The 16,414-nt window shown below is 39.3% G+C and overlaps 1 protein-coding gene across 1 annotated transcript in view; it reads left to right on the forward strand.

The window, feature by feature from the left end:
* Positions 1-16,414, forward strand: part of LOC110449639 — a 31,239-nt gene that overhangs the window by 2,264 nt on the left and 12,561 nt on the right. The window contains exons 2-10 of the mRNA XM_021496624.1: positions 1,319-1,526; positions 1,909-2,009; positions 3,812-3,934; positions 4,982-5,050; positions 5,495-5,561; positions 5,942-6,211; positions 8,212-8,309; positions 9,207-9,335; positions 10,781-10,855. Of these exons, the coding sequence (XP_021352299.1) occupies positions 1,347-1,526; positions 1,909-2,009; positions 3,812-3,934; positions 4,982-5,050; positions 5,495-5,561; positions 5,942-6,211; positions 8,212-8,309; positions 9,207-9,335; positions 10,781-10,855 (1,112 nt within the window). The 5' untranslated portion in view covers positions 1,319-1,346. The remainder of the gene's footprint in view (positions 1-1,318; positions 1,527-1,908; positions 2,010-3,811; positions 3,935-4,981; positions 5,051-5,494; positions 5,562-5,941; positions 6,212-8,211; positions 8,310-9,206; positions 9,336-10,780; positions 10,856-16,414) is intronic.

Here is a 16,414-nt window from a genome sequence, read left to right on the forward strand (position 1 = left end):
ATTACTCTAAGGCGCTTTACAACATATGGATAATAGTAATGGTTATAATTGTGAAAACAAACAACAAAGGCTTGCAATCACTTTCATACATTTAACAAGCAATGTGCACATATTTGAACAAATAAAAGGGTGGTATTTACATGACGTCTTTGCAAAGATTCTAAATTGCAGACGTGGAGAGGTGAGTTTTTATGTCCCTCTTGAACTTGGCCAGGGTATTTGGCTTCCTGATAGCAGATGGTAAGCTACTCCACAACGTAGCCGAAACCCTACCAAAGCATCTGTTTCCGTAGGTCACAGTACGAGATTTTGGGACACACAACAAAGATTCTGACTCCGACCGCAGTGATCTTGACCGCTGATACAGGGTAACAAGTTCCTGTAGGTACTGAGGAGCTGTTCCATTCAGTGCCTTGTATGTGTATACCAGAATTTTGTACTGCGACATGTATCGTACAGGTAACCAGTGCAACGAATAAAGCGCAGGTGTGATGTGCTCTCTCTTTCGAGTACGAGTAACTAGCTCGTTTGTCAGATATACCACAGAGCAGGGCGTTACCATAATCCAACCGAGAGGTAACAAGTGAATGCACCAAAATCTTGCATGCATCTGCAGTTAGAAACTGCCGAATACAGCCGATGTTCCTGATCATGGCATTGAGTGATTAATTTTAAGCTTAGATGGTAATTTATAAAATTCATCTTCCTAATTGAAGTAAGTCGGGGACGTCAAAATCAAATAAGAGCATATGAGCAATTCAGGTTTCTTGAACACCTTGTCTAGAAAATAATATAACTGTTTACAATGATTTTGCAATGTGCACAAATATCTTTTATATATATATAGTTATATTTTCTAAAAGAAAAAGTAATTTGGTTTTCGTTTTCTTTTACCGGAACCAGAAATTGAGAGAGGGAAGCCATGTTATCGTACCTTGGTATAGTTGATGAATGCATCTCCCGGATTGCTAACGTATACTTATCTGAGGAGAAGCGATTCTAGAGTAGTTTGATCAGTTAGGGAGATATTGATAAATATTGATAGATATCTCTTGTATATTAATATTCAAGAATGACATCGGAGTCTACCTGTTTGAGTAATAATCAAATGGTTGCAATGAAATACAACAAAACTGTGTCATTCAGTGTGATACACACTGTCCATTGGGAATTGTTTTCGCCAATTACATTATATGTCTATTGGCCAGACTATGAGTTTATTTGTGTTGAAAATGTGCCTATTAGAGACTGTGAGTTTTGTTTTCGTTTTTGTTTTTATTGATAATGAGATGTTTTATAAGTTAGCATTCTTTATCAGTGCGGTGTTCTGCCTCTGAGAGATAGCCATGAGGTTGTTGTACCGCCGGGTGTTGGGGCTGCTGGTTATGTGCGCCTGTGTGGAGATAGCCCTATATCTTGGTAACAAGTTTGGCACGTGGATTTTACAACAGGAAGTTATTGTGACCACGTTCACCCCGACACCACAACCAACCACGACGCGACTAACTACCACTACAACTGAACCGGTGAGCGATTTGATTACATCGGTGATACTCTGTTGTGTTGTTTTACCATTGATTTGATAACTTATTCAAACAATTACAATAAGTGAAGATTAAAATCCATCAGATTGTTTTATATCATCAACATGTATGTACTTACATTTAATAACTTGATTAGTAAAGTGGGTATCACCTTCAGTCTGACAGTAATGTTTACTTCACCACCTTAATATGTGACTCCGCGATCGGTAAATTTCCTTTCCTCAGCAGTAACGTCCCAGCTCTTCCTGCCAGTATCGGGATCTTTTCGATTTAGACATCCTCGTTTACAGTGTAACCACTTATGAGAAATCCCCAATTATTTAGTTTTTCAAGATATGCAACTCAAAATCTTCTTTTGACACAGGTGAGAGAATTCGCCGACCGACCACCGTTTTACACCCGGATACCTGAGGAATCAATCCTACGGTCTCAGGAGCCGAGCTTGATAGAAGATATCTATCACAGGCATGTCACTAAAACTCTATTTGAGGTCCTAAAGACAATCGACACTTTCTGAATGAATATCTTATTGTGTAAAAAAATGAAATTATCATTGCATCATGATACCTTTCTATTTTCCTAGTGATTTTCGAATGGATGTTTAAATCTGTGTAGGAGCACCAGAATGAAGGTCGTCCCATATTTTGTTTTGCGATACGTAACGTGAAAGTGTGCGTAATAGTGTGATGCAGGGTATAAGATTTCGGGTCTCGGTATATCTTAGTCGTATTGTCTTTTGATTTACATGCTTCAATCTTAAGATACCCGGGATAAAGGGGAGTTCAGTCGCTGGAATAAGCCTCGGTACGGCCCTAATCCTCGATAATATCAATACTACATGGGGATCACACCGCACTAGCAAGATTAATATGAGTTCTAACTACCGGCTTTAAAGAAAAAAGTTTGTGCCGATACTTTTGGAGGTTATTTCAATTATGGCTGGTATAGCCTTTACAATATATCTGAAATCGTATTTTCTCAGACTACCCAATACTTTTCAGTCACAATAATATCTTCTGTCAATTGACATGGTCCATTGATCGACATCTACAAACAGCCGATCAGTGTTTATATCCCAAATACAGGCCTGTATATAACGCTATGTCAGTGGTATCTATATCGTTCGCAGCATCTGTATCTACTGTCTGTTAGTATGACATTCCTAGCTGGGTAAGGTGTCCCATTAATGGCTGTTGGACCTTTATGTTCTTACTTAGGTCCACCAGTTTTCGTATCAAATTCCCCACTCAAAAACCCAGACCAGAAAGGCATCATTCTTCCCTCGAACTATACCCGAGTGGAATAAACTCCCACCTGACATTATTTCGAGCCCCACAACGGAATTATTCAAATCAGCCCTCTACCGTCACCTTTCAAATTAGACCATCTCGTATCTTTTAAATACAATCTCTTTCCATGTTTCACTCCTTGTCTGACATTTTATCTTCAAATTGTTGAAGTTGGTCAGTACCATTTAGAAGTAGAAGTAGAAGGTCACACGGGGAGGTCACACGGGGAGGTCACACGGGGAGGTCTCACGGGGAGGTCACACGGGGAGGTCTCACGGGGAGGTCACACGGGGAGGTCTCACGGGGAGGTCACACGGGGAGGTCTCACGGGGAGGTCACACGGGGAGGTCTCACGGGGAGGTCACACGGGGAGGTCTCACGGGGAGGTCACACGGGGAGGTCTCACGGGGAGGTCACACGGGGAGGTCTCACGGGGAGGTCACACGGGGAGGTCTCACGGGGAGGTCACACGGGGAGGTCTCACGGGGAGGTCACACGGGGAGGTCTCACGGGGAGGTCACACGGGGAGGTCTCACGGGGAGGTCACACGGGGAGGTCTCACGGGGAGGTCACACGGGGAGGTCTCACGGGGAGGTCACACGGGGAGGTCTCACGGGGAGGTCACACGGGGAGGTCTCACGGGGAGGTCACACGGGGAGGTCTCACGGGGAGGTCACACGGGGAGGTCTCACGGGGAGGTCACACGGGGAGGTCACACGGGGAGGTCTCACGGGGAGGTCTCACGGGGAGGTCACACGGGGAGGTCTCACGGGGAGGTCTCGAACTTCTCTTCTAACAGAAACGAATACTAAATGATACAGGCCGCTGTCTTTCTAATCCTGTACACTAGTACCAGTATATGTTTATAATTTGTTTAAACCCTATAACAGGGTCGTGTATCCGTTTTGCCCATACTTATCAATCACCAGTTCTTTTTTATTTGTCTCATTAAACAGGGACTTCTAATTCCATTCATAGGTACGTGACGTCACTACAGGTCCTATGTCCGGTCCGTGTGTTGGTGGGGTCTATAGGGGTCGGATGGCCCGCGTGCACTGTGAGGCCCCCGCGAGGAAAGGACTGTACTATGTACTTCGTAGCGTAAGTATAACAAAACGCCTTACCGGTCTTCATATCTCATCAACACAAGGTTATGCGCAACACTAATAAAACACATAATCACAATTAACAGTCAAACAGTACATGCAAATCACATGAGGATGGCCACCTTAAGATTGAATACTATAGCCATATAACGACGGTATCTACACAAATACGACAGAAAGTATCAACACAACTGTTAAGATCATATAACGACGGTATCTACACAAATACGATAGAAAGTATCAACACAACTGTTAAGATCAATTGACGACGATATTAACAAAAAATTGTTTGCTGACTTTTCGGAAAGTGGGGTGGCCTTTCTAAAATCGGGCGTAGTACCTCATTATACATAGAGTTGTGGCCCTTTATTGACCGTCCATTGTCCGCGTAATAAACCAGTTACAGTTTCTACTACAATTGTCAAATTTTGTATGCGAGTACCTCTTGGAATGACGGAGTGTTGCGTACTAAACTGGGGCTCATGCTCAACTATAAGTATGACCAATGTTTAACTACACCACTTTATCCGGACCATGTTGTATATACTGTGTCATTTACAAATGTTAAGTTTTGTACGCGAGGATCCCTTCAGGTGAATTTGTAACGATTAAAATTGGGACCCACGCCACTATAATCAGATTTGTAGCTTTTTGATAATTTTACACCGATTTGTCCAGAGGTGGGAGACTATAGATTTCTTTTAATAATGTCTCGTTTAGATATGTATGCAAAAGTAAAATTTGAAGTAAGATTTTTGTAAGCGCAGACTGCATCATGCATAAATCTACATGTTTGACTTAAAAAAACAAGCATGCATACATAAAAATATATATGCAATTGCATTTAAGCAAATCGAAAATGTACGACTGAGACTCTCATTGCCGATTAGGGGTCCTTATAATAATAAATAGGATTTTAATCTATGGAAAATGTATCCTTGGTACATACCTTTTTGTTATGGCTACAATCTGACAATTTGAGCTTTTGTAAAAAATAACTTAATAGTTCGATTTGCGTCAACGATGACGTTTTTGTCAGCAGTAAGGACGTTGCAGAGAAGCACGAATTTGAAGCAGCCTTCAGGTGTTCCGTAAAAATAATCGATTACAGGTAATGTTTTAAAATTTTGTTTTAATGTTATTTTTTCCCATGGAGAATGTAGCTGATTCTGTCCAATGTGACTGATTATTACGTCATTTGTACATAAAACAAATTGGCATCATCTCGTGAGTAATAACAGTAGAATCTTCTAAATGTTCCGGATGTCTATTCTAGATATGTTTAAAGTGTCAGTCGAAGTATTGTACAAATATGACAATCATTAGAATATAGAAGAGCATAGTGTCAACTAGAAGACATGATTGTCGGAAGAAGCTGTTAAAGAAATGTATGTTTCTTATAGTCGATAGTATGCACTTCAATTGAATAATGTCAAAAATGTAAAATTGAAATAATACAAGCGGGATTTGTACTTTAATAGCATGATTCGTTCTTGAAACTGGTTTGTAATAAATGCTGTATTTGTTGAATTATAAGTGTTTCTTTCATGTTTAGATCTTTTATGACGAAGCTGGAGAAGAACAACAGTACTGGGTCTGTTATGATGGAGTTATCAGCCACGGTATGTCAGTGTTATGTTGTGTGCATGCGTTTATGAATGCTATTTTCATTTACTTTTTACCATATGACTAGGATAAATATCGCTTGATAAACTATCATGTTGTTTATACAATATTTGGACTCAGTATTTAGTCATTTGTAGATGTTTATCATACGTAACATACTCTTGTCAGAGTTGTGTTCAACAGACACGGCTGTCTCATACACACAAACATTTACAAAAAATAACAGTGGTCATTAAAATGAATATCATATATATTGACCTTAGCTGTACAAATACGTATATGTGGTGTTAATATGTACAATGCCTTGTGTTCTCATGCGGTATGTGTACCAGAGGTATTGTTTAATGTGACTGTGTTTATTTTTTGTTTCTCAAAGGGACAAGTGTCTGTAATGCTGACGACAGAAAGCAAACAGCTGGCGTTTTTCGCCAGTCTAGCCAGGAGGGGCGTACTGAGAAAAGTATACCAGATATACGTTACCCTTGACGTCACAAATGGGAACACAACGTCCCAACATTATATGACATATCTACAACACCTGAGGGATATCCATTCCGCTGGATTCAAGATTTATCACTTCAAGAGGATCCACCAACTAACGTACGCGACCAATAGTTGGCGAACCGGTGGATACGTCTTATATTTTGTAAGCACGCATGTTCATGCCCTTAGAAACATGTCATTTAAGACATTCTGTACATACAGATCAATACACTAACACAACAACAAAACATCCTCTGATATTTAGAACTTGTGTTCTAGTAATGCCAGGTGCCTGTGTGCTACCAACAAGCTATTCTTTAAACTTTTAAAACCGGTATGTTTTGTTTGGGTCAGTAATCTATATACTAGAAGTGCAGAGGTTACAAATCCTACCAACACCGGCAATTGTATGGGAGTTGGTCCCTTTACTGACACAAAGACCAGTACAATGTTATCCTCTACCCAGGTCCCACGTTTCAGGCTCAAGCCATGACACATGCAAACACATGACAGTATATTGTTCATGCCTAAATGAAACATAGTCGAAAACCGTTAAATGATGACGACAGTGGAGTCTCTTCAACCTAAATGGATGTCCCTCTGGTATCTGGCTAAGTAGTCTATTGGGCAACGGGACCTATCATCTGGAGTATCCTGATACTAACGAGAGGATCTCGGACACAACCCGAACACCACAACGATACCCCCCTCGGAAGGTCACGCGGTTGATTTAACTGTCTAATAAATAAATGATAGGAGAACAAACGCCCTATTGACAGGAAATATTTGTGTGTGTGCAATGATGGGTTTTCCTTTATACTTTGACAAAATCGCAAATGTAACGTAAGTTGATCGGGTTCATCGCTGGGGACCAGACGCTGGAATCATAAAATAGTCTTAGATGTAAGCCCAAACTTCATCTCTCAATAGTGTGTCTAGTGGAAATTTGGCAAACCTCATTTAGTACAAATCTGCAAAAAGTGCATGTAAATATATGTATCCCATCTAGTGTGAACATTGTATTTCCCCACTGTTACGCAAATGCATTCTCATCAAATTCCCTTTAAATTTTAAACACCCCACGGCTAGGGTCTCGATTGGTCATAGTCATCAATAAATATATGCACATTCGATGAATTTTATTATCTTGTAAGTGGCAGTTTTATTGGCGAAGTAATTAAAGTGCTCCAGTAAAGATCGCAAACTGTACAATCCGACCTAACATTGTAATGTACACGTATTCTGATCAGTATTCTGTAGTCCTTCGACAGTAATAACATTAAAATCTGGAAAATGTTAGCTACCCTTATGAAAACATTTGTAAACTTGTCCAGTCTTGACTGCAGGATTCTTATTGAATATATCTGTTTTACAATGGTTCCTTGTCTACCAAGGCGTCGCGTCACATTGTGGACTTCAATATACCCACATTTCTAAGTTTCTCTGAGAGTAAATGAATGAATAAATTCAAATCTTGACAGTTCAGCTGTTAATCTAGTTGTCTCGCGTAAAAAGCAGTGTTCGGAAGGCAATTTTCCCCCTTCTTTTTTTAAAATTATTCCCAGTAATACAGGTGTTTGACAATTGGATTTGTCTGGAGAGAAATATGACTGGATTAATGAACCTCCCTCTATTCTAGTATATAACTGTCAACCAACCCTACAAATATATAAATATTAAGTAATGTATAAAAAGAAAAGTAAAACAAAAATCGCTAGGGATACGAAAAAAGGGGCAAATACATTTTGTAGGTCGACGCAGAAAGACAAGCAAAACTGTACTTTATTGCCATCTCGCCCATTTAGGATGTATCGATGGTTTATAAGATCAAAACAGTTTTAAGTCCATAACTTATGTGTTCTGAATCATATGTAAAAATACAAAATATGGGGGGAAATGCCACTAAATCCCTTTATATTGTTATAAATCCGCAACTTCTTATACCACAGAAAATGTAGACTTGTGTTTCAATTAAACCTAGGCAGAATACATTCCGCAACTACAAGTTTACGGCCAACCTCCTCCAGGAAAGCGAAAAAACTTGCGATGTAGATATTCACTCTAAATATGAAGAAGAAACAGTCAGATACTAATAAATTAATGGTAGCTGCCTGTCATCATAAACTAAAAAAATCATTCACACACACGAGGTTTTCTTTACAGATCCGGGACACGGCGGCCATGTTACCAGCCCCGGTGTTACCTCCCATCACCATTCTCAGGAACATCACGGCTGTCCAGGGCGCCGCCTTGTACCACGAGTAAGTTACAAGTCACATATCATGTTTCTAATGAAATATAAAGTTCTCGATCCACCACAATTACATGTTCACCTACATTAAAGAGGCTTTCCTTTTTATGACCTTCAGTACCGTAATGAGTCCGTACTGGACGATATGTGGTGTAGTGAATATTTCTTTGCGTGGCTTTCGCCTTCGATTTATTTATTTTCTTAAATAGGTACTCTCTTACGTGGTACGTATTTCTAGTAGTGTTATTTTCTAGTGGTGTCATTAATACAACTCTAAGGTTGTATTTCACTGAAATGTCATTCCAGGTAATCCTTACATGACATTTCACATCGATGTAATGGTCTGATCTAGCTAGATTATTGTTTTTCAACCTTCCTTATTAAGTCATTGAAATAAAGAGGGATAATGTAATGTATGATATTACGCTTCATATGTATGATGTATTTGACTGTTTTGGATTACTGTATAGTACATGTATATGTATTGGTTGGTATCAGTAACAAAGAACGCTCAGCGAATTCAGATTTAGTTCCTTCATCACCAAACCGGTGTATGAAGATCAATATGAGGTATGAAGACGGGATACTAATTCCGTTTTTGTGTATTGCAGAGTTATCTGCTCTTGAGAGCAGGTATTGATTGTTACGTCATTTGTTTGTGAGAGTAACGTCATCAAATTTTGAGAAAACGACGTAATTTTCTCATACAAACCAATGACGTCACAATCAATACCTGCTCACAAGAGAAGATAACTATGCAATACGCAAAGACGGAATACGTAGGCAATCGTCATTCTTAATAGACCACCAAAGTAGAACACTGTTGAGTAAAGTATCAATGAAGTGTGGAAGCTGTGATCATAGTGGACAGTAAAAATAACCAGATTTTTTCGGGTCCACCTTACAGTTACATGCTACAGTCGCAGTTCCTATGCCATAACTTGGTCCGCGTCGGCCAGATCGGTGACGGTGGCTGGGAGGTCTGTAATGACACAGATGTACGGCCAGCATCAGACTGTTCCGTCTACTCCTTCGGGTAAGTCCCTTCACGAGTACCTTCTATTAAACCGAGTAAAAGATATATAAACCTCATTTATTGACAACAAATAGTATATAAAGCCCCGGAGACCAAAATGAACGGTATTATGAAAACACAAAGTTTGTAGTTAGCTGTCAGGAGTGTTCGAACCTAGTTGGCCAGGATTCCACAGCATGTCGATTTCAGTGTCATTTATTGGATCACTTCTGCTTGCTAAATTGCCTTTTCCGTCGCGTTTCAACTGACGCTGTTTCCTTTTCATAACCTCGCGCACTTGGGCAAACATGGGGCTGCTAGTTATTGTGTGACCGTAGTTGTTGCGACGTAATTGCCGATCAACACTTGACATCATCCCCCGTAAACTGGTTGGTTCGTATTCAGAACCATCCGGTTCCCTGATACCAATAAAGATCTACACAGCAAAGGACACAGTTGAGTTACTGGGATATCACATCTCTTGGAATTGAGTCCTTTGGTGAAAATGCCCAAAAATTAAGGGCATGGAAAACCATTACATATTTTGATACTGGACTAAAAATCATATATTTTCTGAAGGATACAAATTATCTTGGCCAGCTGAATAATGATTTATAAAAGTTAATCCAGAGTTAAGGATCAGCAGTCTCTTCACTAAGGCCACCATTTCATTTATAAAACTACTCCAGCACGCTGTAGATTACCCGTACAATAGTGTATTAAGATTAACACCAGCATATATATATAAGTCTCTTCAGTAATAACGACAGCGTACTCCAATTTTGGCACTGCATCCGAACATCCGTTGAATGCGTATATTAACTGCTCTTTATATTGAAAAAACCGACTATATGTAGTTCAATTGTGTTTATGGTGATTTAAAGGAAAGGAGTTAAAATAGTAGATAAATCGTCAAACGCAGTTATGGTATCTATATTCAAAGCGAATCTGCGTTTGAGGATTTTTCAAATCACATTGTCGACACTGCCGCTATTATTTCTTTATTTACATATATATAGATAGATATATAAGGCATAAAAGATGAAAATCTACACTGGAGGCGCGGCAAAGGGAGTGTATGCATTTATGTATGTAAGGATAATTTGTACGGTAACTTTGAATGTAAGTTTTAATGTAAGTATAAATGTTAAAGAAGACAGTGAAAATAAAGAAATAATAATATAATTACTAGTAAGTATGAAAGAAAGTATGATAGCTCTGTTATATGAGGACACATGATTGTGAAGATGCTGATCCCGGGGCTCCCTAACCCCGGCAGTATTCTTAATGTGCTGGGGAAGTAAAATGTTTGAATAAGGTAAAAGAAAAAAAGGGTAAAAAAAGGAAGAAAAAATCTACACTATTTCAATTTATTTAAATATACACTTTATATTTCACATGTACATATTATGTGTTGTGATATGTTATTATATAGACAGCCTTGCCTGATTTTATGTTACACACAGGATGAATGGAAACTGGGCGTTTGAAATAGACATGATCAGAAAGTTTGGCTGCACTGTTCATTCATTTGACCAAAAGTAAGTACATATTCTTGGTAGCAACACATAAATATGAAAGTAATTAAAGCCATATATAAAACAGAAGTTACTGTGATTCTTTATTTATATATCATCATGTGAGGCGAGCTTATTGCTATTTTTATCAGTGTCAGTAATACACTGTTATAAAGCACAACTGTTACATTGTAACCTTGCCTAGTCCTACAGGAAATCAGTCCAACTATTACAGTGTAATCTAGCCTAGTCCTACAGGAAATCATTTCAACTATTACAGTGTAACCTAGCCTTGTCCTAGAGCAAATTGATCCAACTGTTACATTGTAACATAGCCTAGTCCTACAGGAAATCAGTCCAAATATAACAGTGTAACCTAGCCTTGTCCTACAGGAAATCAATCCAACTATAACACTGTAACCCTGCCTAGTCCTACAGGAAATCAGTCCAACTATTACACTGTAACCCTGCCTAGTCCTACAGGAAATCAGTCCAACTATTACAATGTAACCTAGCCTAGTCCTACAGGAAATCAATTCAACTATTACACTGTAACCCTGCCTAGTCCTACAGGAAATCAGTCCAACTATTACAATGTTACCTAGCCTAGTCCTACAAGAAATCGACCCAACTGTAACAGTGTAACCTAGCCTAGTCCTACAGGAAATTTATCCAACTGTTACAGTGTAACCTAGCCTAGTCCTACAGGAAATCAGTCCAACTATTACAGTGTCACCTAGCCTTGTCCTGCAGGAAATCAGTCCAACTATTACAATGTAACCTAGCCTTGTCCTACAGGAAATCAGTCCAATTATTACAATGTAACCTTACCTTGTCCTACAAGAAAACAGTCCAACTATTACAATGTAACCTAGCCTAGTCCTTCAGGAAATCAGTCCAACTGTTACAGTGTAACCTAGCCTAGTCTTACAGGAAATCGATCCAACTGTTACAGTATAACCTAACCTTGTCCTACAGGAAATCAGTCCAACCATTACAATGTAACCTAGCCTCGGTCTTCAGGAAATCAGTCCAACTGTTACAGTATAACCTAGCCTTGTCCTACAAGAAATCAGTCCAACTATTACAATGTAACCTTGCCTTGTCCTACAGGAAATCAGTCCAACTATTACAGTGTAACCTAGTCTTGTCCTACAGGAAATCAGTCCAACTATTACAGTGTAACCTAGACTTGTCCTACAGGAAATCAGTCCAACTATTACAGTGTAACCTAGTCTTGTCTTACAGGAAATCAGTCCAACTATTACAATGTAACCTCGCCTTGTTCTACAAGAAATCAGTCCAACTATTACAATGTAACCTAGCCTTGGTCTTCAGGAAATCAGTCCAACTGTTACAGTATAACCTAGCCTTGTCCTACAGGAAATCAGTCCAACTATACAATGTAACCTAGCCTTGTCCTTCAGGAAATCAGTCCAACTATTACAATGTACCCTAGCCTTGTCCTACAGGAAATCAGTCCAACTATTACAGTGTAACCTAGTCTTGTCCTACAGGAAATCAGTCCAACTATTACAGTGTAACCTAGACTTGTCCTACAGGAAATCAGTCCAACTATTATAATGTAACCTAGCCTTGTCCTACAGGAAATCAGTCCAACTATTACAGTGTAACCTAGTCTTGTCCTACAGGAAATCAGTCCAACTATTACAATATAACCTTGCCTTGTTCTACAAGAAATCAGTCCAACTATTACAAAGTAACCTTGCCTTATCCTACAAGAAATCAGTCCAACTATTACCGTGTAACCTAGACTTGTCCTACAAGAAATCAGTCCAACTATTACAATGTAACCTAGCCTTGGTCTTCAGGAAATCAGTCCAACTGTTACAGTATACCCTAGCCTTGTCCTACAAGAAATCAGTCCAACTATTACAGTGTAACCTAGACTTGTCCTACAGGAAATCAGTCCAACTATTATAATGTAACCTAGCCTTGTCCTACAGGAAATCAGTCCGACTATTACAGTGTAACCTAGACTTGTCCTACAGGAAATCAGTCCAACTATTACAGTGTAACCTTGCCTTGTCCTACAAGAAATCAGTCCAACTATCACAATGTAACCTAGTCTTGTCCTACAGGAAATCAGTCCTACTATTACAATGTAACCTAGCCTTGTCCTACAGGAAATCAGTCCGACTATTACAGTGTAACCTAGACTTGTCCTACAGGAAATCAGTCCAACTATTACAATATAACCTTTCCTTGTTCTACAAGAAATCAGTCCAACTATTACAGTGTAACCTAGACTTGTCATACAGGAAATCAGTCCAACTATTACAATGTAACCTTGCCTTGTCCTACAAGAAATCAGTCCAACTATCACAATGTAACCTAGTCTTGTCCTACAGGAAATCAGTCCAACTATTACAGTGTAACCTAGTCTTGTCCTACAGGAAATCAGTCCAACTATTACAGTGTAACCTAGACTTGTCCTACAGGAAATCAGTCCAACTATTACAATATAACCTTTCCTTGTTCTACAAGAAATCAGTCCAACTATTACAATGTAACCTTGCCTTATCCTACAAGAAATCAGTCCAACTATTACCGTGTAACCTAGACTTGTCCTACAAGAAATCAGTCCAACTATTACAATGTAACCTAGCCTTGTCCTACAGGAAACCAGTCCAACTATTACAATATAACCTTGCCTTGTTCTACAAGAAATCAGTCCAACTATCACAATGTAACCTAGCCTTGAATGTAACCTTGCCTTGTCCTACAGGTAATCAGTCCAACTATTAAAATGTAACCTTGCCTTGTCCTACAAGAAATCAGTCCAACGATTAAAATGTAACCTAGCCTTGGTCTTCAGGAAATCAGTCGAACTGTTACAGTATAACCTAGCCTTGTCCTACAAGAAATCAGACCAACTATCACAATGTAACCTTGCCTTGTCCTACAAGAAATCACTCCAACTATTACAATGTAACCTAGCCGTGTCCTTCAAATCCAACTATAACACTGTAACCCTGCCTAGTCCTACAGGAAATCAGTCCAACTATTACAATGTAACCTAGCCTTGGTCTTCAGGAAATCAGTCCAACTGTTACAGTATAACCTAGCCTTGTCCTACAGGAAATCAGTCCAACTATTACAGTGTAACCTAGTCTTGTCCTACAGGAAATCAGTCCAACTATTACAATGTAACCTTGCATTATCCTACAAGAAATCAGTCCAACTATTACCGTGTAACCTAGACTTGTCCTACAAGAAATCAGTCCAACTATTACAATGTAACCTAGCCTAGTCCTTCAGGAAATCAGTCCAACTGTTACAGTGTAACCTAGCCTAGTCCTTCAGGAAATCGATCCAACTGTTACAGTATAACCTAACCTTGTCCTACAGGAAATCAGTCCAACTATTACAATGTAACCTAGCCTTGTCCTTCAGGAAATCAGTCCAACTATTACAATGTAACATAGCCTTGTCCTTCAGGAAATCAGTCCAACTATTACAGTGTAACCTTGCCTTGTCCTACAGGAAATCAGTCCAACTATCACAATGTAACCTTGCCTTGTCCTACAGCAAATCAGTCCAACTATTACAGTGTAACCTAGACTTGTCCTACAAGAAATCAGTACAACTATTACAATGTAACCTTGCCTTGTCCTACAGGTAATCAGTCCAACTATTACAATATAACCTAGCCTTGTCCTCCAGGAAATCAGTCCAACTATTACAATGTAACCTTGCCTAATTCTACAAGAAATCAGTCCAACTATTACAATGTAACCTAGCCTTGTCCTTCAGGAAATCAGTCCAACTATTACAGTGTAACCTAGACTTGTCCTACAAGAAATCAGTCCAACTATTACAGTGTAACCTAGACTTGTCCTACAAGAAATCAGTCCAACTATTACAGTGTAACCTAGACTTGTCCTACAAGAAATCAGTCCAACTATTACAGTGTAACCTAGACTTGTCCTACAAGAAATCAGTACAACTATTACAATGTAACCTTGCCTTGTCCTACAGGTAATCAGTCCAACTATTACAATGTAACCTAGCCTTGTCCTACAAGAAATCAGTCCAACTATTACAGTGCAACCTAGACTTGTCCCACAGGAAATCAGTCCAACTATTACAATGTAACATAGCCTTGTCCTTCAGGAAATCAGTCCAACTATTACAGTGTAACCTGGCCTTGTCCTACAGGAAATCAGTCCAACTATCACAATGTAACCTTGCCTTGTCCTACAGCAAATCAGTCCAACTATTACAGTGTAACCTAGTCTTATCCTACAGGAAATCAGTCCAACTATTACAATATAACCTAGCCTTGTCCTCCAGGAAATCAGTCCAACTATTACAATGTAACATAGCCTTGTCCTTCAGGAAATCAGTCCAACTATTACAATGTAACCTAGCCTTGTCCTTCAGGAAATCAGTCCAACTATTACAGTGTAACCTTGCCTTGTCCTACAGGAAATCAGTCTAACTATTACAGTGTAACCTAGCCTAGTCCTACAGGAAATCAATCCAACTGTTACAGTGTAACCTAGCCTTGTCCTACAGGAAATATATTCAACTGTTACAGTGTAACCTAGCCTAGTCCTTCAGGAATTCGATCCAACTGTTACAGTATAACCTAACCTCGTCCTACAGGAAATCAGTCCAACTATTACAGTGTAACCTGGCCTTGTCCTACAGGAAATCAGTCCAACTATCACAATGTAACCTTGCCTTGTCCTACAGCAAATCAGTCCAACTATTACAGTGTAACCTAGTCTTATCCTACAGGAAATCAGTCCAACTATTACAATGTAACATAGCCTTGTCCTACAGGAAATCAGTCCAACTATCACAATGTAACCTTGCCTTGTCCTACAGCAAATCAGTCCAACTATTACAGTGTAACCTAGTCTTATCCTACAGGAAATCAGTCCAACTATTACAATATAACCTAGCCTTGTCCTCCAGGAAATCAGTCCAACTATTACAATGTAACTTAGCCTTGTCCTACAGGAAATCAGTCCAACTATCACAATGTAACCTTGCCTTGTCCTACAGCAAATCAGTCCAACTATTACAGTGTAACCTAGTCTTATCCTACAGGAAATCAGTCCAACTATTACAATGTAACCTAGCCTTGTCCTACAGGAAATATATTCAACTGTTACAGTGTAACCTAGCCTAGTCCTACAGGAAATCAATCCAACTATTTCAGTGTAATCTAGCCTAGTCCTACAGGAAACGAGTCCAACTATTACAATGTAACCTTGTCTTGTCCTACAGGAAATCGATCCAACTGTTACAGTATAACCTAGCCTTGTCCTACAGGAAATCAGTCCAACTATTACAGTGTAACCTAGCCTTGTCCTACAGGAAATCAGTCGAACTATTACAGTGTAACCTTGCCTTGTCCTACAGGAAATCAGTCGAACTATTACAATGTAACCTAGCCTTGTCCTACAGGAAATCAGTCCAACTATTACAATGTAACCAAGCCTTGTCCTACAGGACATTAATCCAACTGTTACACTGTAACCTAGCCTTGTCCTACAGGAAATGTATCGAAATGTTACAGTGTAACCTAGCCTAGTCCTACAGGAAATT

Source organism: Mizuhopecten yessoensis, unplaced genomic scaffold, assembly GCF_002113885.1.
Source record: "Mizuhopecten yessoensis strain PY_sf001 unplaced genomic scaffold, ASM211388v2 scaffold4723, whole genome shotgun sequence".
In the NCBI taxonomy this organism is placed as follows: Eukaryota; Metazoa; Mollusca; class Bivalvia; order Pectinida; family Pectinidae; genus Mizuhopecten; species Mizuhopecten yessoensis.